The sequence below is a fragment of the Alligator mississippiensis genome, chromosome 4 (assembly GCF_030867095.1).
Source record: "Alligator mississippiensis isolate rAllMis1 chromosome 4, rAllMis1, whole genome shotgun sequence".
Taxonomy (NCBI): Eukaryota; Metazoa; Chordata; order Crocodylia; family Alligatoridae; genus Alligator; species Alligator mississippiensis.
Genome location: NC_081827.1, coordinates 117213252 through 117235413, shown reverse-complemented (window position 1 = coordinate 117235413; position 22162 = coordinate 117213252). Strand labels below are relative to the sequence as shown.

Sequence of the window (22162 nt, the reverse complement as noted above, 5' to 3'; positions counted from 1 at the left end):
CTGTGGGGGCCTTGATCTGCCCCCTCTTATACCCCTTCCCCCCGACAGACTTCCCAGCAGGATGCTGCTCTCCTAGCTGCCCAACTGCATTGCTGTACATCAGTTATCAGATCAGTATTGGCCAATGTGGCTGGTTAAGAATCAGCCATTGGTATTGGCCGAGAAAATCTTTATTGGTGCATCACTAGTATTTAGGGCATTTTGCATGACTCTGCCACAGAGGAGAGACTTTTTTGCAAGAATTTTCTTTCTTCTGAAAAAGCTGACTGAATCCAGGCACCTGGGCCAATGCCAAGGGCAAGGTATTATAAACAAACCACCTTCTTTGTTTGAGTTTCCCTACTTTGCACGTGAAGTCTTAAATGTAGTGTTGTAACTATATTTGACAATCTGTAAGTTGGACTCCCGCCCTTCATGGCTGGTAAAATACCAAAGGTAAGGTTTTGGGTCCATTTTAATAACAAAAATTGTTAAATGCTTCAATTCTAAGGCATGGTTCCAGGCACAATTAAACAGATGGTGGTGAGGCCTCTACCCAAGAAACTATATCTTGACTTTAACAGCATTGCCAAACACTGCCCACTCTCTAACCATCTGCTTTAGGAGAAGGTTTCTTGAGCAGTTGTTTGAGCAATTCCTTCTTTGTCTGTCAAGGTACCCTGTTAAGCCTAAGAGGTCTTCCCAGTTACCTCCAAGTATTTCTGTGTGTTTGTATACAGTGACTGTGAAGAACATATATATATATATATATATTGTATTTTGGGTATTCTTTTTCCTTTTGAAATAATGGAAATACCATTTTGTCTTGTTTATGCTAAAAATGACGTAGATAAGTAGCCAGGGATCTTTATCAGCCTTTCAACAAAGGAGTAAATTGTGTAATTTTAATGGAGACCTTTTCTTTCAAGAGCTTTTTAGATCTTTGAATTATTCTTAATGTAAAAAACAGCGTTTTAACCAGTCTGAATAAAAATTACTCCCGTGTTCAAATTAGTTTGGTTGTAGTTCATTGGTGTTCACAGTATCATAAACACATTTTCTAATTGCCTGTGGATTTGTCTAGAAACATTAGACTAAAATAGATATGGTTATTTACTGTCAAAAGCAAAGCAAAATGGCAACTTTTTAAAGGTTGTTTTATATACTGGGGGAGAGGGGAGTGCATGTATATTTTTAAAAATCTTTTTCAAGTCACCTTAGGATGAGGGCATAATCATAAGATGGTGATATGAGTGTGGCTGATAGTACTCCCTATGACTAAGGCTGCCAACACTTCCCATTATTACCCCAGCTTTCAGTCGCTTCTAATTTTGTCATATTTGAACAGTTAGAGCTGACATTTTTCATGCTGTATGTCTTCCACAAGCTGGAAATTCTTTAAATAAAAACAAAATGTTTGTGCAAAAATGGTCCAGCCATTTCCAAAGCAAGGCTAGCGAAAGAACACCTTATTATTTCAGTGTTTACATTTTTCTTTTTCTTTTAAAAAGCGTAGCTCAGATGTGAGCTGGATCTGGTCCATGGAACCATGTAATCTATCCTGTGGGTCCAGAAATTTGTCAGTTGGAGAAAGGTGGCAGCATTAATTTCCATGGCTCCCGATTTATTGTTTACATAATAAATCTTTTGAGATGTAAAGAGGGGTGGTATCTCATTCTGTAGATTGAGAGCTTATGCACAGAGTGATTAGGGGAAAAAATCCACCAATTTTGCATGTCCAATTTGAAATGACTAGGGAATGGGGTTTTTATTCCCCCCCCCCCCCCCCCGGAAGTACTTCCCATGTTGAAAGCACATCTCCCATTGACTTCAGTTGTAGCTGTCAGTAGCCAGCACTTCCGTAAATCAGGCAACTAGAAAATGAAGAATAAATGATTAAATGCCATCCATCAAACCTTAGTTAAGGCAGCTTGCCTAATATTGTGTATGATTTGCTATGGCAGTGAAGGGGATAAAATCATTATCCAGAACAGTATTTCTTACCATGACCCCCTTCCTTCTCACCCTATTGTCCTTTGCTTCATTCACTTTCCTGCCTCCTAACTTCTGCATTAAATGAGGCACAGGTTGTAAATTAAATCTGTTTCTCTATACAACTCTATATATTTTAATTAATATATTATACCTTAAATTAAAGTAAAGACTGGCTGAGAGATCCTGAGATGTTATAAGCAAGGGTGGCATTGGTGATATTTTTTTTATGGGCCTGACTGTCTCTGGGAGAGATGTTAGACAAGCTTTCAGCCACAAAGTGCCCTTCCTCAGATCTAGGAGGGAAGCTATCACACCCTCAGCTAATCACCAGATAAAACAAGATCCCAGGATGTATTTGTAAACATGGAGTTGTCATTAAACACATGTTTCTACAGGGGTTCTTGGCCCTGTCCTAGTTAATGCTTACCAGTGATCTGGAAGAAAATGCAGAATTATCATTGATAAAGTTTGCAGATGATACAAAAATGTGGCAATAACAAGAATAAGTCTCAGGTACAAAATAATTTCATGTCTTCTGAGTTGGTGCAAGTAAACAATATGGATTTTAATGTAGCCCAATGTAAAGTTAGATATCCAGGAACAAAGAGTATGGGCCATACTTGCAATGTAGGAGACTGAGAGAGACATGGGGTCATAGTGAATAAGCAGCTGAGTAACTAAAGGACTGGCTAGAAGGACTGATACAATCCTGAATGTATTAACAGAATTTGGAGTAGGAGTAGAAGGTTATATTGCTTCTGTTTTTAAATGGGTGCATCTCCTGCTTGAATATTTAATCTAGTCATGGTGTGCACAGTTCAGAAAAAATGTTGCTAAAGTAGAGTGGTTTTAGAGAAACACTGTAAAAATGACGAAGGGATTGGCAAATATCTCTCATTACATGAATTCCTGGAGATTTGCCATGTAGATTAGCCAAATGAAAGTTGGAGTGACTTGATCAGTGTAAGTACCTGCAGTGAGAATGAAACTTTGATAAGGGTGCTTCAGTCATACTGACAAATGTATAAATATAGCTGGAAGTTGATGCTAGACAAATCAAACTTAAAAAAAAAATAAGGCACATATTTTTAATAGGGTAATTGACCGCTAAAACTACTTACCATAGGTGGTATAATAGATTTTTCCATCATTAAAGGTTAGAGCTTGCTTTTTGTTCAAAAATCTTGAGATACTAGAAATTGTCATCTGTAATTTCTAGTAAATATGAGTGGTCAAACTTTTGCTTATCAAAATGTTCTGTGAAACATCGCGTCTCTGCTGGGGTGGCCAGAAAGTACAAACCACTATATAAGACTTCTGAGAAGGAAACTTTTTAACTGAATTTCAGCTTGTAACTTAAACACTAAAGAATTTGGTTTCTGTATAGTAATCCATTAAACAACCTTAGATGAGACTTTTGAGTGTCTCTGGTAAAATTATTTGGTTGGGATTTATAACCAGATGGCCACCATATAAATTCTAAAAGATGTTTCCAAAGATTGCAAGCATTTCATATGAATGTAAGCAGTTAAATTTTGGGTTGGAATTTAATCTGTCTTGTGCACATGACATGGATTTTTTTGATTGCTGTCTACATTGGTCACATTGGACAATCCCTACGTAGAAGAATATATGGACATGGATTTTACATCAGTTCTACAGACACGTAACAGCCTATGGCACTTTGCCTCCCTAGTCATTCCCTTACTGACTCCAGAGTAGCTGTCTTGAACAAAAGATTTTTAAAAATCAACTTGAATGCAAATTGGCAGAACAAGAAATCTTCCACAGACAGGCTTGTGTTTAACCATGGTCTCAATAGAGACTATGGATTATTTCATTACTATTAACTTCAGTGTCCTGCAAGGTGTTAACTGCCTCATTCATCTAATATGATCCAGTTAACCCACCTCTTAGCAATGTCTCCTCCCCCTTTTCCCTTCTCTGTAAAACTCTTTCTTTCTGCCAGTTCTTTTCATAGCTGAAAAAGGAGGTTGTTGCCTACAGAAATTCATACCTCTCCAAACCAGTCACTCTGAGGCAGGTGTTGACAACCTATGGCCTGTAGGCCAGATCTGACCTGCGATGGTGTGATCTCACAGGGGATTGGCAGCAGGAAGCTGAGCTATGCTGTCCATCTTCTCCACTGTGGAGCTTGCTGCTCCACTGGCTGTGTCCACATGTGCGTGAATGTTTGGTTCCCAGGGACAACTATCAGTGACACACCATGTGCTGCCACTAGTTGTCTCTGGGAGTTTCTGTGCCATGTGCCCTCTGGCATGTGGCAAATTACCCCGGGTGGATTAGGGGAGTCCAGCAGCCTTACCTGAGGTCCTAGGGGCCTCCTGGGGCTGCAGCAGCAGCAATCCTGCCATGCAGAGCCTGGCTGGCAGTGGAGTGTGGCTCTGGCCAGCCAGGCTCTGATTTTGAGTGACGCATGCTGCCCCCATATGCACTGCTCCACTCCCCACCCCCCTGGGTTTTTTTAACCCCTGGATATCCAGGGGTCACTCCCCCACCCTCTTGAAGCACAGAGGACAACTGAATGTACAGAATGTGGTGCTGCGGACATGTCTGTGGCACCACATACGGCACAGCCACGATCACTTAGATCATAAGCTGAATAACATAGCTCTGTGTCCTAAGTACAGGCAGCCCTCAGACTTAGGACACAATTGGTTCCTGAAAACCACGTCTTAAGTTGAAATGTTGTAACTTGGGACCGATTTTCCCATAGGAAACAATGTTATAAATGGGGGATTCGTTCCTGAACCAAGGCCCAATACCCTATTTTCACAAAAAATGACCCAGAATTTTGTACTCAATCAATTATAGATGAGTAATACAGCCACATTAATGTATTTATATTGTAAATAGCAATTGCATTGATTTGGAAGGACTTCTTTGTGGAGACTTTGCTGGATCTTTTGAAGGGCTCTTGGTTGAACTTTTTAAAGGGTTCTTGGTTGGAGGAGTCTTCTCAGGAGTCTTGGCTGCAGGTTTTTCTGGAGTCTTGTCTGCTTTCTTAAAGAAAGTGTCCAAGGAAATTTGGACAGATGTTCTCCAGGGAGGTGAGTGACCCAGCAAACTTGTTTGGTGCTGTGGCATTGCATCAGATCAAGCATTGTAAAGTCGAAATTGACGTCAGAAAGTTGATGTCAATTTATAAGCATTGTAAGTGCGAAGCATTGTAACTCAAAACATAAGTTGAGGACTGCCTGTATATTTTTGCCAATTAAAAAGAAACTAGAATGTTATTAATAAGTGTTGTGTTCTGTGATGATGTATCATACCACCTGCACCCCCTTCCCCTTTTCAAAATCCTAGATTCACCCATGCAGATCCTTAGAACTATTTGGCAAAAATACTTAAAAAGTGGGATCATAGGAAAGTAGGGCTGGAAGGTTCATCCCATCCAGCTTCCTGCTCAAGGCAGGATCATCTCTAACTAAACAATCCCAGCCAAGTGTCTGTCCAACCTGCTTTTGAAAATTCCTAAGTGTGGAGAATCCACAACTTTTCTAGGTATCCTGTTCCAATGCCTGACCATTCTCATACTCGGTTCCTCCTAATCTCCAGCCTAAATTTTCCCCTGCTGCAGCTTGTGGCTGTTACTCCTAATCCTTTCCCCTACAGTCACTGATAAAAGCCTATTTCTATCCTCGCTGTAATCACCGTTCAGGTGTTTGAAAGCTGTCATCAAATATACTTCAATCTAAACTGGATTTTCATCTCATCTGACAACTAGCATTTTGTATTAGGGGAATAAGATATTGTATTATTTTAAGTGTAAATAGTATCAAATGGACAAATGCATTTTTCAAATATTTTGTGTAAAAATAAAAAGTTTATGGTTATTGTGCTAGTAGTTTGGGATCTTGCAAACAGTTCATGTTTGTTTGTTTTTTAAAGACTGGTATTTTAACATTCCCGGTATATACTAATATGGGTTTGTAATCTCAATCGTTTTTAAATACAAACTTCATTTTCTATTTAATTTTCCTTTCTGTATAAAGTCCACATTATTTACAGTGATCATAGCAACAGTTCATTCTGTTATATTTATATATGGGTTTTGGAACCATCACTACACCTATTTTGTAAAATGACTTGTTTAGACAAGTTTCTTAAAAAATGGAAATCTAGAAATTGCTCTAGGAATTAATAACAATATGCACCAGACTTTTTTAAATTTGTTGTTCTCTGCCTAACAACAGGTTGTGGGGGTTAGGTGTGCATTTTTTTCTATTTCATTTGGTTACTGTTTTCCAGTTAAAGTTTCTCTACAAAAGTACCTTTAAAATGGACCAATTTTAGTTACACAAGTGACAGCAAATGATTGAAGATTTAAGGGGAAATGGAGAAGGGGGATTAATTGCACTTCTCTGTTACAGCTGTAAAGTAATTTCAAATATTAACAAAGCCCTTTTAAGTTAAACTTTTCATGCCAAACGTTCATTATGCTCTGAAGTTGTAGAAATTGATACAGTAGTTAGAATTAAAGGAGTGATTGCATTAGGTCACTGTAATACAGCATGAGTTACAGGATCCCTGGCTGCGATTTTAAAACCAGTCCCTCCGAGTGTTTTAAAATTCTCTCATCTGCATCCATTTACCTCTTTTTCAAATAAGACTCCATCCCTACTATGCTTGAAGTCATGCTAGCAGTAACCATATCATAATGAGGTTACAATATGCACGGTTACCCTGACCAATGTGGGCAGAAGCTTATCTCTGGGAATGTGGGAGCCAAGCAGAACTATAGATTTATCCCCACAGCCAGTCTGTAATACAATTATATAAAATGGTTCTGAGTGGAAAAACTTCCTGTTTACACTGAACAAGGAAGCTGCATTACCTACAACTCTATTATGGCTACTGCTGAAATCATGGTTTCATTAGTGCTGCAGGCAGGATTTAAGTCTGGATGTTTTAAGGACTCTCTGTTATGAATACCTTTAAATTATGTTGTTGGGAAAGGCTGCAGGCACTTTTTTCACAAAAGTCAGATCCAAAGTCTGGACTAGGTTGAAAGATTTCTCTAGTCCTAGAGTTAATTCCATCCTCTAGTAAATACTGGTTTCTGTGGAAGGAGGCAAACAAGTATCATAGGTGACCTGCAAAGTGGGAAAACAGGGTTTGTGCTTCTTTAACACTTTGATATACACTGCAAGAAGGGCTTTGAAAGGTTGCTTTGTTTTTAAGTGTTTTTTCTGCTGCTTTTTAAATTACTAATTCATGTTCTGTCTACCTCTAACACACTGGTAACTGGAGAGCTAATAAAATGGTATGACAAAAGTAAAGCAAGTGAAAGTCAAGCAGTTTGGGAAGGAAACTAATTTCACTTTTTCTTAATACTCATTTAACTTAAGATTGTCAAGAAAAGGATTCTACATTCCTGTCTCCCCAATACATTTGAAGAGCAGCAGTATGCATCTTCTGAGACATCCAGTATTCAGTCCAGCAAAATAGAGGAAAACTAAAGTTAATATTCCTGTAGTTTCGTTAGGAAACAAATATTTTAGAAAGTAATCCTTTGCAGATCACCTTTAACTGTGCATTCCTGCTAGAATTGCTGTCAGGAGAAGCACTGTGTGTGAGTAGATGCTCATAGTTTTGTTTGATGTGCATTTACAGTGTCCATTTATGGGATTTGGTTTTATGATAAGGAAGAATGCCAAAGAATTGCAGAGCTCATGAAAAAGTAAGTGACAATGGGTAAACAAGATTTTTGTGCTTTTTCTATACATACATGCACGTTATATCACAAGAATGGTGGTGTACTTCTCTACACTAGCTTTATATTGAATGTTGAAATAAGATTCAGTGTCTCACTTCTATTGCAAAATAAATATTTAGAAATAAATAGGTAATAGAATACAAACTTTTACACAATAGTATCTAACTCTTGAACTATATCAGAGTAATGGGTCATTTAATTTATCCTATAACATCTAAAAGGTTGGTTTGAAGGATATTTTAATGAGAGAACACCTCTTTGCATCGGAACACATAATTTTCCCCCCCTATTTTTGGGACTTATGTTTGTAAAATGAATAACTGATAGGAGTATAAAATAAAGTAACAAAGTTGGAGTCATAAAGGATGCCTGCAGGTTCACTGCATTTTGTACACCTTTTCCACACTAGCTGTGAACTCCTTCCCCTGCTCTTTTTAACAAAATATGTGAAATTCACTTTGTCTCTTTCCTGAAATCTAAGCAGGTCTTAATTAATCCTGACTTCAAGATTTTTTTGTTTAATAAGATAATGATCATTGTGTATTATAAGTTATAATATTTAATTCTAATCAGAAATCAAAACTTTTCCATAAAACAGTATAATTTATTGGCAGCATTTAATCAAATAACATTATAGATATCCCTCATCTAGATTTGTCACTACTCTCTTGAAGCATTTACTGTTGGCAGAGTCCATTCCACTTTTCTGCCTCCTGATGTGTATATATTGGCTGGTTCTTTTCCATAGTCTTTATGCCTGCTTTTAGACCACTTTTGTTCCATTGTGTGTTGTGGTTTAATTTATTTTTTTTTGGTGTGGGGGAAGTGCTATTTTATATCAGATATGTAAATCTATTTTTCTTATCTTACATTTGAAAATGTTGACACAGGACCCTCATGGGCATAGTACAAGTTGGATTTATGCTCTGACTTGTATCCATAGATAGATGTGCTAGCAGTTAGAGATGCTTGGGATACAGCAGTTGTGTAGCCCCAGCAATTCTTTCTCAGTCATATGTCCTATGCTAAGTATTCTGGAGAAGACTGATGTACAGCCAGCTGTTTGTCAGGGAAAGCAAAACCTTGGGAGACTTGTGAAGTTAGACTCTCGGAAATCTACAGCAGCAAAGCAGCTCACAGTATAAGAACTATGAATCTCAGTTCTCTCTTTTCCAAAATGTGCTAATGCAAAATATTTGGAGAGAAAACAGCTAGGTATTTGACACATTTTTGTTCATAGCCCTGTTTTCCAGATATACCCATTGCTTCTCATGTTGCAGTGCCAGAGCAAAGAGAAATACAGAAGAGTTTGTAAAGCTATAAGAATGATGGGGATTTTTTTGTGTATGTTGAAAAGCATTAAAGTGAATCAGTTGTCTCCCAAGAAATAATTGATGGGGGATGAAGTTACAGAAATAAGCAGTGATCCCTAGGAAACCTGTTTTTTTAACAGCTAATTTTTGTTAACTAGCTCATGCTGCAGTTGGTGGTGATTGGGTATTCTCAAACTGGTAATTTACTACAATAAAGACCAGTTTTCAGAGGATTCATGCTATTGTATACCATGTGTAGTGGTTTATAATAGCAGCGTTCCATATATATTAAAAAAAACACCCTGTAGCTCAGCGAAGTGGCTGTGTGTTAGAATTCTCAGTGTTCAACAGTAATTATAAAACAGCTGGGGCAGGAAATTGGTCATTTACTAGCAGTTAATGACTGATTTGTGTGTTTCCCCACCCTCTACCACCAGTCAGAACTGAATAGCAATAAATTCCCTGTAGTAGGTTTGGAGTGCTGTAGCTGTAATAATCCAAGAAATATGTGAGAAGCAAAGTAATTGCGGGAGGGGTTGGTGGTTTGGGGGGGTGGGGGGGAGGGTTTGGTGGTATCTTTTTATTTGGCCAACTGTATAGTTGAGAGAGATGTTAGGCAAGCTTTTGAACACAAGTGCCTTTCTTCTAGTCTGTGGAGGAAGCAGACAGACAAAGGCAGAGCCATAGTCATCCTCAGCTACCAAGACTACATCCCTAAGGCAAACAAACAGTTCTGATACCAACCACTATATAGAACTTGGGAAGGACCCCACACCAGCATTACCCCTTGACTTCAAAAACATTATCCAATAATTTCTTTGAGCAGTTGCACTCATACCCCACTCTTCTACCTCAAGAACATTTGGCATGCTCCTGAAGATACCCAGATGAGGCAAATCTGGCAGATGCGTCATATCAAACTGAAGAAACATACTCACTGAAGAACCATCAGGATTCATAGAAATTATCTTTAGTAGCGCAGTAGTTCTGTGATATAAGCCACTTGTCACTCAAAGAGAGAGTTTTCCACAGGATGCAAAAATTTTTCTTAAGACGATCTGGAACATCAACCACCTCTCCAACAAGACCACACTTGCAAACCGTGGATGTCAGTGGCATATACACTAATATCCCACACAGTGAAGGTATATCTACTTGCCTGAAAATACCTGCAAGAACTTAAACTACCTTCAGATTTGTAACCACAGCATACTATACCTATCATCCACTTCATCCTTACACACGACTTTTACAGCTATACACACACATGTGACCTTGAAGAAGAATTTTTTTTGAAAACTGCACCATCAAATCTGCATGACCCTTTTCATCATGCAGACTAAATGCCTAGGCTCACTTAAGGGTTTTTGAACCCGAAAGCTTGCTTAATAACTATTCTCCAACCATTTGGGTTGGTCTAATAAAAGATATCAAATTCACCCAAGGAACCTTGTCTGCCTAGGCTCACTTAATGATTTCACCACAAGTTCTACCAGTGTATCAAATTCTGTCTGGAATACTGCTGCACTAACATCAGCTTCCTAGATGCCATGATTCACATCTTGGATAGCACCCTACAAACCACAATATACAAAAAAAATCCCACAGACCTCCACCTTTTGTTTAGAAAACCAGCAATCATCCTAAATGTGCCAAGAAAGCTGTAATCTGTGACCAGATTCTCAGGTACCACTGCATCTGTGTGAGGAGAATACTTATAATAGCTGTCTTGCCAGCCTAGAAACTGCCTTTACCCACTAAGGACATTCCAGCAGAGAGAGAGACTGCATCTTTGAACAAGCCACCCAAATACCCTGCACTAACTTATTACAATACAAAAACAAAACCCTCACTGACTACATACCATTGGTTGTTTCATACCATCCTACACTGGAAACAGTAAGAAGGATCATCTAACAATTACAGCCTATGCTTGAAGAGGATCAGAACTTGTGACAAATATGTCCAGCATCTCTGCTTCTGGCTTCAGAACGTTGCCCTTCATCAGAAGCGATCTCCCTGTGAGTTCAACAAACATTAAGTGGTATAGAAACCTAGATGCAAAAACTGTCAATGCATCTCCACTGCCACCACCACCATAAACACTTCCCATAATGGAACCATCAGAATCCATAGATCCTGCACACATCTATCGCAGAATCTGGTGGATCTCATGCAATGCACTAAATGCCCTCACAGAAACTAGGTGGGTGTAAATAAAACAACCACTGCGTTTCAGAATATCATTTTTTCTGCAATTGCTCAAAGGACTGAGGTACCCAGTCACCTGTGGGAGAACACTTTTTATAGAACAGTCGCTTCGTTTTGGACCTCCACATTCCTTATATTCAAGAGAACTCTACAAAATGCCTTCAGAAGACGAGCCTGGGAACAAAAATTCATAACTTTCCTGAATACAAAACACCATGGACTGCACATAGATGATAGTTTCATGACTCATTTTTATCTAACTCCTTTCTCTTCTTAACCTTTCCATGCTCCACAGATCATAGCAATCCTTTTTCCCTTCTGAATGGTCCTGTTCTTTTACATAATTATTAGGGCTGTCAATTAATTGCCATTAATGTGCACAATTAATGTGTTAATTGATTCTTGCATTAATTTTTTTGTAACGCGTTAATCGCGCATGTAGTTTTGGAGCCCACACCTGAGGTCTGCTCCACTGCTGTCACCACTGCCTCTGGGCTGCCCAGCAGTACAGAGGACTGTAGGACAGCCCTGGTGCAGCCTCTGGGCTGCTGCAGCAGGAAGGGGTTGTGGGGCGGGGGCACGCACATAGACACACGATCAGCTGCAGCCACATACAGTCAGGAACACAGCCTGACAAAGTGTAGAGCAGTGCCTTGCCAGTAAGTCTGTGGAAGGGGAGGGGCAGGAGGGAGAGAGAAGGGGGGGGCAAATTGAAGCCCCCATGGGAGGGGAGGGAGTGGGGCAGGGGCCCCAGGGCTGGGGCAGGTCATGGGTAGCTTGTCCAGGGGTGCAGGGGGGAGGGGCAGGATTATTCCCTACCACTGTATGCACCCGTGGGGGCGGTATGGAGGGGCATGTGCATGGGGTAGAGCTGGGCTGCCTGCTGCGGGCTGGAGCTTTGTGCCCTGCTGCTTTTCCCTTGGGAGCCGTGCGCTGGCTGCACCACACATACCTTGCGCGCCTAGCAGCAGGAGGCACAACATGGTGTCGCATGGCTTCTGGGGAAAAGGCAGCAGAGCGCAAAGCCAGAGGCTGCAGCAGGCAACCCACCTCTGTCCCACGCACAAATCTGGGGGGCACATACCCCCCATGCCTTCCCTGGGGGTGCACGCAGTGGCAGGAAGTCGTCCTTACCCCACTCTCTTGCTCACCAAGGGGGCCTCACTCTGTCATTCCCCTGCTCCTTCCCCCCTCCCCCTCCACAGACTTACCTGCTGGCCACTGCTCTATACACCACCGAGCTGTATTCCTGTAGGGTTACCATATTTCCAGTTTGAAAAAAGAGGACACCTGTGGGGGTCAGGGAGTAATATGATTGTTGTGGGGCAGTGATATGCCCCTGCCCCTCTCACTCCCAAGCCACAGTCTTCTCAGCTCTGCTGCAGCCCCTCACTCCTGACCCACAGTACTCCTCATCCTGCCAGGGCATGCATGAGTCCCCCCCCTCCCTGGGCTCCAAACCCCACTCATACACCCACAGCCTACCCACACCTTCACAAAATACCCCCCACACACACACTCCACACTCACCCCCCCCAAACCATACAAAGTACCTGCATAATTTTGAGTTTTTCTGTGCATCATTTTGAGGTTTTTAGCTGTGCAATTAAAATAGCTATTAATTGTGACTAATTTTTTTTTAATCGTGCAACTAATCATGAATAAAAAAAATGTTAACAGTTTTTTAGCCCTAATAATTATGTTATCTATTCAAGTAAACTTTTCTTGCTTTGAAGACCATTCTGATAACTCTTCTTTACTTGTAGTTGACACCACTCCTCCACTCCTTTAAGTATCTTCTTTCTTTTACATATGGAGTTTACACATGCTGTTGTTTTAACTGGTATTTTGCTTTAGTCTGCACTTGCTTCTCCCAACCTAAAGAAGGGCACTTTTACCCACCAACTATATAGTTGATTCAGTAAGAGATCACCAAAAAACCCCTTGCTTCTCATTAAATACCCTATAATTTCTGGTTAGAGCAGTGGTTCTCAGTCATTTTAGATTCAAGGAACCCCTTGGAAAATGCCAGATCTTAGTTTTCATTGATATTTTTTTTTTGAGTGAATAGAATTTTCTTTCTGTTGCGAAAACCTCAGAAAGTCCACAATGGGTTAGATAGTTTTAACACCATGGATTCCTATTTGAAATTTCTGGGTTTATCTTGTGAATCATTTTACACACTAACAATGCTAACATTGTCTGGCACCCCTGAAAGGATCTGAAGGTGTCCCAGCATGCCACAACACCCTGGTTGAGAATCACTGGGTTAGAGAATCTGTGACTAAGTCGCAGAAATTCAAGGCTTCATGGCCCAGTGTGTACAAAGTTTGGAGAAGCTACACCTTGCTGTTTGTCAAACTGCCCCTTACACACAGATGCACTTAGGTTTTGTAAAATAGTTGTGCTGGAAGTTGATTTCTCCCCCCACACACATACGCACACTTCCCCCCACCCCCCATTTACTTCTCTGATACATTCCCCCTTTACCTATTGCTTATTTCCAGCCTAACTCAGCAGGAACAATTTAAGGCACAGCAAGGAACTGGAGCTGGTATCTCCCCAATGTTCCTTAACTCGGGCAATAGCAAAGAAGTGGATATCTTACGGATGCTTACTAAGGCCAAGGATGAATATACCAAGGTAAGTCTTTTTTCTATGTGAAATGAAAACGTAGGTTCCCTTGGCCCTTGGTAACATCTTATTTGACTACCTCTTCTAACTTTTACATTCTTATTATAAAATTATATTTCTACTAAATGAAATCATCAAGATCTTGTAATTACAGGATGTTGGGACAGCAGGCTATCCATGATTTCATGTCAAGAAACACACACTACTTCTGTGTGTTTATACCAGTATATACGTAAGAGCCAAATGAAATAAATTTGAAAATGTCTTTCAAAGAAAAATATTATGTATAGGGATATTGTGATTATTATTATTGTAATTGTGATTATTATTTTGTTGGGGATATAACAAGAATTGTGAACTCATGGTATAGTTTTCATTAGTTTTGATTTGATGTATGAAGCTCAAATGCACCTCACACATTCAGTGGCATCTGAGAGTTATATCTTCTTTGAATGTGGGTGCTATGTTCACATTGGCTTTTAGCTACTCTCTTTTTCAACAAATTATTCCTAGTGGGGAAGATGCTTAGCTCCAAAGTAACTGCTTTTAAATATGGTTTGTAAGAGACTATTAGTCATTGATGGAAGAAAATGAAAAAGTTTGAAATGTATGATTCTACTTTATACTTCCTCTATCTTCTGAAGTTTCTAAAAGATACATAAGTAACTAATGGACTAATAACTTTCTTCTCATTATTGAGCAATCCAAAGTGTTTTATTTTGGGGAATAAAAGTATAATCATTTTAATTATTCATATAAATGGTGTAAATTATTTCAAGAGCCCCTGTTGGATCCTAGTGCTGTTTCTGCCTTTTGTATATGCAGTGCCACGTAATTATGAGCTCATAATGTATGAGTGTTTTGAGTCTGGGAATATGGTATTAAAAAATACACAAGCAATTTAAATAGAGCTTTTATTCCTTTTGTGAAAAGTGGTTACTAATAAGATTTTAAGCAAGTTTGTAATGAACTTTCTCAACTACGAAGAAATATGGCCTAGTTTCTTATGCTACAGCTACTTGGAAGCCAGCATCTCTAGATCTGCTCTAAGAGATGGGTTTAATACTTTAAAATGGACAAAAAGGGGATTTTATTGCAGTAATCTAAATCTGCATCCATACGTGGATTAAAAGCAAAACTTTGTTTTGATATACCTTTGAAGTGCTCGGAGTTTATTTGAATACTCACTTTTGCAAGAACCAAATGGTACTTTCTGGAAAATCTAGAAAAATTATTAGACTTGTGCTTGTAAACTTTGTCTGCAATGCACCAATAATCAAACTTAACTAGCTTCTCTCTTTATAAGCACGTGTTTCTGTTAGGAAAAGGGAAAGGAAGTTTTGATAGATATTGTTTAAGTGATAACTTTGGTGAGCCAGCAAGATCTTTTGACTTCAGTAAATTTTCTTTCACCCCTTATTTCCCCACCTATGATGCTATGCTAATGGCATCATAATTGATTGCAGTAGAAATTTTGGGTATGTACAGACATTCAGGGAGGCTAGGTAGAGGTTAGATCAAGTTAAAAATTGCCACCCGATCAAAGGAGCTGGGATGGGGTGGGGCTTGGAGGGATTGGGGGAGTGGGGGCTGGCAGGTTCTGTGGGAGGGCTTGGAAGGATTAGTGGGGGCTGGCAGGATCTGTGGGAGGGGCTGGAGGGATTGGAGAGGGGGCTGGCTTGGTCCATGTGGGGGTTGGGGATTGGAGGGTGGGGGAATTTGGAGGTATCGGAGAGGATCTCCAATGCCACCAAACCCCATGGACCTCCCCAGCCTCCCACCCTGATTCTGCAAACAGCTCCTGGGGCCAGTTTTACCAGCCGTCACTGGTCCCAGGAGCCTGGTGAAAGTAAGTTGGAGTGGCGGGAGGAGTGGGTAGATCAGAGGAGGGGAGGGTTCGTATCTTTATGGAGGTAATTTTACGTGATGGAGGAGCTTTCCCCAATCTATTTTTAGCCCCCCCAACTTCCTCCCCTGCCCCCAGACAAACAACCACCCCTGCGAACCAACCCCCCTGATCCCACCCATCTCTCCCTCCACCTGGACTTATTTCCATTGGTTCCTGGCAATGGTGAATGCCAGTAAAATGAGCACTAAGAGAAGCTTGCAGGGTGGGGACTTTGGCAAGCTTATGGGGAAGGGGCTGGCTGGTTTGTTTGGGGGAGTTGTCTGTCTCAGGGTAGGGGAAGGGGCTGAGGGGCTAAAAATAGTTTGGGGGAGGAGAAGGGGGGAGGAAAAGTGCAGCCCCACGGCTATTCTGGGAACTGTAGAGAAGTTCAATTAGATCAGTTTCACCAAACCCAATCTAAACTGGATTACCTCCAAGGTACAGTTAACTTAAATCAGGTTGGCCATTTTTTAGACCTATCTAATGTTCCTGAACTTCTGTACAGTTCACACTTAGATTAACTTAACTAGGGATTTAAGTATAAGGTCCACACCTGGGTAAACTAAGTTAGATTGGGTGCCCATTTTTAACATGATCTAACCTCCCCAAATATCTGTACCTAGCTATTATGTAATTGGGTTTCATCTTCCAGGGGACACACCATCTAAAAACTAAAGATCATGTTTTCATGTATGCCTAAAAAAATAAGGACTGGAGGAGTGGAAATAAATGAAGTGACAAGGAGTTTTTACATTAAATGTCATCTTATTTCTCAAGGACAGTCTTTGGCTGCTTTGTTTCTTATAGGTTGTTGCCAGCTTTTATCTTGAGACTTATGGGGCTAACGTCCTGAAATCAGTTGGAAGTTCTGCTTCCTTCCCTTCTTCATCCCTGATGTTTGGGGAGGATAACAAAAGCCTTATGAGCCACAAGGTGGGAACATTCAAGATAACCAATTAAGTTTTAATGCATTCAAGAGTTTGCTTACTTTTAAGTCCAGCAAGAAAATTTTCAAAGGCCTAAGAGACAGAGGAGCCATTTTCAAGAGCAACTTGGATGCTTAAATGTCACTTAAGAGCCTAAATAGCCAAATCATTTTCTTCAGCTTCCTGACACTGCTTTCAGCAAGATACCATCCCTGTCATTGTCCTTTTCAGGTAGAACAGTTTCCAAGTCTCTGGATCAAAAGATGAAATGCACATTGTCCATGTAAAAACACTGACAGTCTTAGACACACATCTTCAAGGTGTTTTTCTTTTCAGAGAGCGTAAGGGCACTCTCCAAAATGCTGTGGAGTTTGGGCTGTTGCTACTTTTTCATCATCCTTGCTATTCTGAATGCCTTGTTCAATTTGCATTCTCCCAGAAACTTCATGTTCCAGCTGTTCTTCTCCATCCTAGTACACCTCTTGACTTTTCTACCAAGGTGCTTTATATGCCTGCACATAACATCTTGACAATATATACTTGCCTTGACTTTCCACTCTTCATCAGCTAGGTTAAAAATGTCTTCTGATAACCCAGGCATCTTTGTTGTCTTCACACTTCTTGGTACATCTAAAGTTGCTTATTCCAGGACTCAGTCTCTTCTAGCTGGTCCTCAATGATCAGCTGCAGGCCAAGTTTCCAAGTTTGGTCTGATCCTCTCTTTCTTTCTCACCTCAGGCCTATCCAGGATGCCTTCATCTTGAACTTACATTCACAGTTCTTGCTTCTTATGGGGTCACTTCAAGTGTTGTTCAAGTAGTTGCTGCAAAGTATAAGGTTATAATGTAATGTCTGCTTTTGAATACTTTAGGACCAGGGTTTCCAGTTTCTCTGCCATTTATTTATCAAGACAACAGTTATATTCTTATCAATGCGTTTCAGCGCTTTCTAGGTCCACTTCAGATTCAAGTTGAACTTGAATACCATATTTTAAATGTAAAGGCCAGGGAATCTCAAAATGCAGCAGCTGTTCACCTCCTTCATTTTTTGATGAGTGAGGTGAGGCCCATGACATCTCCTCATCTAGTATTGTTATATATCTTAGTATTCCACTTACTATTCATCACACATGAGTCTTCCTGTAGGATGTTTAGGCAAACAAGATTCTTTGGGTAGATGTGATATATTTTATTAGACCAACTAAATAGTTGGAAAAATTGTTCTTTGCAAGCTTTCGGGCACAAACACCCTTCTTCAGGCATATAAAGAGTCTGCTGGTGAATTGTGTACTCTCCTGGTTTCTGTTCTACCCAAAAGAACACACAATTCACCAACAGACTGTATGCCTGAAGAAGGGTGTTTGTGCCCAAGAGCTTGCAATGAACAAATTTTCCAACTATTTAGTTGGTCTAATAAAAGATATTACATCTACCCAAAGAATCTTGCCTGCCTGTGTCTTTAGGCCAACGCAGCTATACCCAACAATCCTAAAGCATGGAAGATATGGAATTTTGTGGGAAGTTTAGGCATTTCTTCACCTGATCCCAAAATCATTTGATTTTCTTTTTCTCAGTTTCATTCATAGGAGCACAATGAAGTTAAAGAAACTGACCTCTGAAGTTGGCTTTGATCCTCAAATTGACTTAAGTTGTTATCTGGTCAGCAAATTTCTGTCTTTTCATTAAGGATCATGTCATTACTGCTTTTATGCTTCATATTGTCATACAAGAATGTGATTTTGCTGTCTGAAGCATCTCCCTTGCTGTCCACCTGATTTCCAAGAAGCCTACGATGTCATTCTGGTACCTCTCAAACTTGTTCATTGGCAGGGATGTTTTACCAGTCTGACAAAGTTGTTCCAGATTCTGATGGTCAGGGTTTCCTTTCCAACCTTCAAACCTCATTGCTTCTCTGGCACAGTTTCCTGATCAAGTGTCAGCCTCCTGGTTAGCTTTTAGCTGATACCAGGATGGGTCAGGAGCTCCCACTGGGCCTGGTCATCTTTCATCTCAGTAACCCTGAAGTCAGACACAGCCTTGAGGAATTTGGCACATAGTGCCCACTCTTTGAACATTCTTTATGTTGTGGGTCCTTCAGCTTAATTAGGGATTAGTTTCTTCTCCACCACTTGTTATTGAGACTTAGGACAGGCATCGGGCAGTGCTTAATAGCAGAATTCAAGGTCACACCATTTATCAAAGATACTTCAGTTCCCCAATTGAAGAAAAAACTTAAAAATGCTTAATTCACAGGGAAGTCAGCGAGGCTGAAGCACATGCTTAAATTTACAAACATGTACTTACTTGCTTTCCTGAACTACAGTGAATGTATGCATGTGTTTGTGCTCTCCCAAATTAGGACCATGGTGAAAACCAGCAACAACAGTGATCTTGCTGAAGAAGAGGGGACAGGCTATTATAGACAATGGAGAATAGAGAAAAGGCTGTGCGTCTCTTTCTATGTATATAAAAGCTGCTGTTACAAATTATTACTACATTACCTGATTAGATTGTGTTTATAAAAGACAATAGGTCTTTAACCTACTTTTTTCAGGCTCATAAAAATTATCAGAATAGATCTAATCAGCACAACTTCTGCAAAAGAATATTGTGCGTAACTAATTCATTACAATCTTACATCAAATAATAGATAAGGGAAGCCAGTTAACACTTTATTTAGATTTTCAATAAAACTGTGATATAGAAATTCACAAAAAGCTAAGTAGCCATTAAGCAAAAGGCAAAGTGTTGTCATGGATCAGAAACAAGATGCAGACAACGGAGGAGGAGATAAGTAATCAACTTTCACCATAGCAGAAAGTTTTCAGTGTTGTTGTACAAGATCAATGTTCTTTCGTATCCTTCAAATGATTTGGGAAAGGGTGTGAGATGTGAGAACCAAGCAGGCAATATTTGTGCAGAAACAGTATTATTATAGCTAGTCAAGTCCAAAGTGGCCAAACAAAGCTAGGTGAATGAACAAAACAATGGTAGTTATAACTTGGTGGTCATAAATGCAACAGAAATATTTATTTAAAACAAAAGCCTTAGCTATGTATTTTATAGTCCTTGGCATATGCTTCTGTATTCATTGTTCACATTATTTCTCTAATGGTATCTTTCTAAACAATCCATTTATAAATGTTTACAAGGTGAACTAAAAAATAAAAACAAAACTTTAACTAACTCCACATTTCTGTTAAACACTGCCATTTATCTGACCTTGTGGCATTTAGCATTGAAATAAGATGCCCCATAATTCATTATTTGAGTGGCATGCTACAGTCTGCACAGGGGTTGATATTTAAAATATCACATTCTGAGGTGGCTTCTGTGGACCGTAAGGATTTCACACAGAAAAACATTTTGGGAGAATTTAACTAGATCTTTGAGTTCTGCTACCCCAGCCTAGCCACAAGGCATTCAGTATACAATTCTGTAATAACCTCACACTCAACTTTCACTTCCAGTTTCCCTTGCAGGGCAGAATTTACTTTTAGGGTCTCAAGCTTCCTCAAACCTAGTGCTTGAAGCAGTTTCCACCTCTGTGCCAAGTAAGTATAAGAGAAGGAAGATACAGGAACTGGATTCGGGATTTTTTAATCTGGGTTCAGGTACCCCCTCCCCAGCATGTTTCTTGTGCTTCCAGGAAACAGTCCTCCAGGCAGTAGATCTGAACTAAAGGTTGAAGCAAAAGTAACATAAATCCAAATGAATGAAGCTGAACTACAGTTATACTTTGTAATGATTTTTCCCTCAGAGTCCCACTGTAGATGTGTACCTGCCCCTCTGGCACAGGACCATTTTTAAGCAGTACGCTGCAGTTGTTGTGTCTGTTTGGTCTGTCAAATTATATCTTTTTTTTTTTTATAAAAACCATCTCTAGATTTATCTATATAACTGTCAGTAGGGAAAGTTATAAGATATCAACTTTAGGGCTGAGACCCTTGTGTATTTTGCCTGTCTCTTTCCCCACTTCTCTTCCTGCCTTTCTGATTTTTCATCTTCCTCTTTGGGCAATCCATCCAGAAGCACTAGTGAAATAGAAACGTATGCCAAGTTGCAGAACTCGTAATTTGTTGTGGATAATAGTTGGTGTCTCTCAGTCCTTATTCAGGTATGTACCAGCACCTCCTAAAAAATGAGGCTATCTTCCATTCAGCGTCCTAATGTTTTTTCCTGATAATTTTGTCAGCTCTATAACCAAGGTTTGCTCTTTTGAAGGTGCAACCTCGTTTTAATTTTTTTATGATAGAGTATAAGTGTAAACTTTCCCTTTTGGAATAAAAAGGATTTTCTTTCACTCCAAAATACATTTATTTTTCCCACTGCAGTGTAAGACCTGTTCAGAGCCCAAACAAATAACCAGTTCCTCTGCTATTTATGACAACCCCAACCTGATCAAACCAATCCCAGTGAAGCCCAATGAAAATCAGCATCAGCGAATACCTCAACAAGGCAAGGTACACTGTTGTATTTGCCCTCTGCCTAGCACTGTCATAAGACACTAGATTTGTGAGGATGCTTGCACAATGCAGATAATTCATGCAATGATTTGAGGTGGAACTAGGATAAGCTGTTGTTTAAATCCAAAATTGGTATCTATTTTGCAAAAAGTAATTCTCCTGTATTAAATGAAGGTACTAAATGTGGGTGCAATATGCTTATGTACAGAAAATATCGATCTTTCAATTCAGGGATGTGGCTGTCATCCTCTGATAACCCCTCATGGGCCACTGGACAACAGTTTATCCTATTTATTTATTTATGCATTTATATAATCTAAGTGACAAAAAATTCTGCTTGCTCAAACATGCTTAATGCTTTTGATCCATCTTTAAAATACTTTACCTAATTGATGTCAAAGATCCGGCCCATGGATCTTGGACCAACCCTGGGCAGCTGACATGGCACGTGCCAGGTCTCGCCTCACATGCTGCATCAGATCCATAGACCAGCTCCATGCAACAGAGCCAGCACACAGGGCCAGACTGACACAGGTATCTCATGCAGTGCATGCCTCAGATCAGCCATGCCCTCAGTGCACAGTAGACCCAATCCAGGGTTTGTGCACAGAGCCAGCATGGGGTGAGTGCACAAAACTGGGTCTGTGCAGACCTGGCCCTGTGCACTGGCTCCAGAACATGGGATCCCAATTCAGACCAGCCCCAGAGCCAGTGCACAGGTCTGGTTTGGGAGGGTGCTGCCTGCAGAACATGCGCTAGATCAGCCCCCATGCCATTTGCAGCATACACACCTGGGCCAACCCCACACAGTATATACAGCCCACGCTGGCCCTGGTCCAGGGTTCAGGCTGCATGGGATGTACACTGAATGTGTTACCCATGCCGAACTGGCCCTTCATGCTGGGTCTGGCACCTGCGGCCAGTCTGTGGGCCTGATGTGGACCAGCCCTGGATCCAGCATGCAGGGCCAGATTAGTTTGACACCCCTGCTTTACATTGTAGAATCCAGCA

At 40.3% G+C, this 22162-nt stretch overlaps 1 protein-coding gene across 5 annotated transcripts in view; it reads left to right on the top strand.

Moving 5' to 3' along the window:
- DCP1B (decapping mRNA 1B) overlaps window positions 1-22162 on the top strand; it is a 68164-nt gene that overhangs the window by 33760 nt on the left and 12242 nt on the right. Inside the window, exons 4-7 of one of the 5 annotated variants that reach the window (XM_019489510.2) lie at window positions 7612-7678; window positions 13746-13881; window positions 16568-16693; window positions 21020-21148. In XM_019489510.2, coding sequence (XP_019345055.1) covers window positions 7612-7678; window positions 13746-13881; window positions 16568-16693; window positions 21020-21148 — 458 coding nt within the window. The remainder of the gene's footprint in view (window positions 1-7611; window positions 7679-13745; window positions 13882-16567; window positions 16694-21019; window positions 21149-22162) is intronic. The other 4 variants (XM_059726518.1, XM_006258288.4, XM_019489513.2 and 1 more) reach the window with 4 other exon arrangements.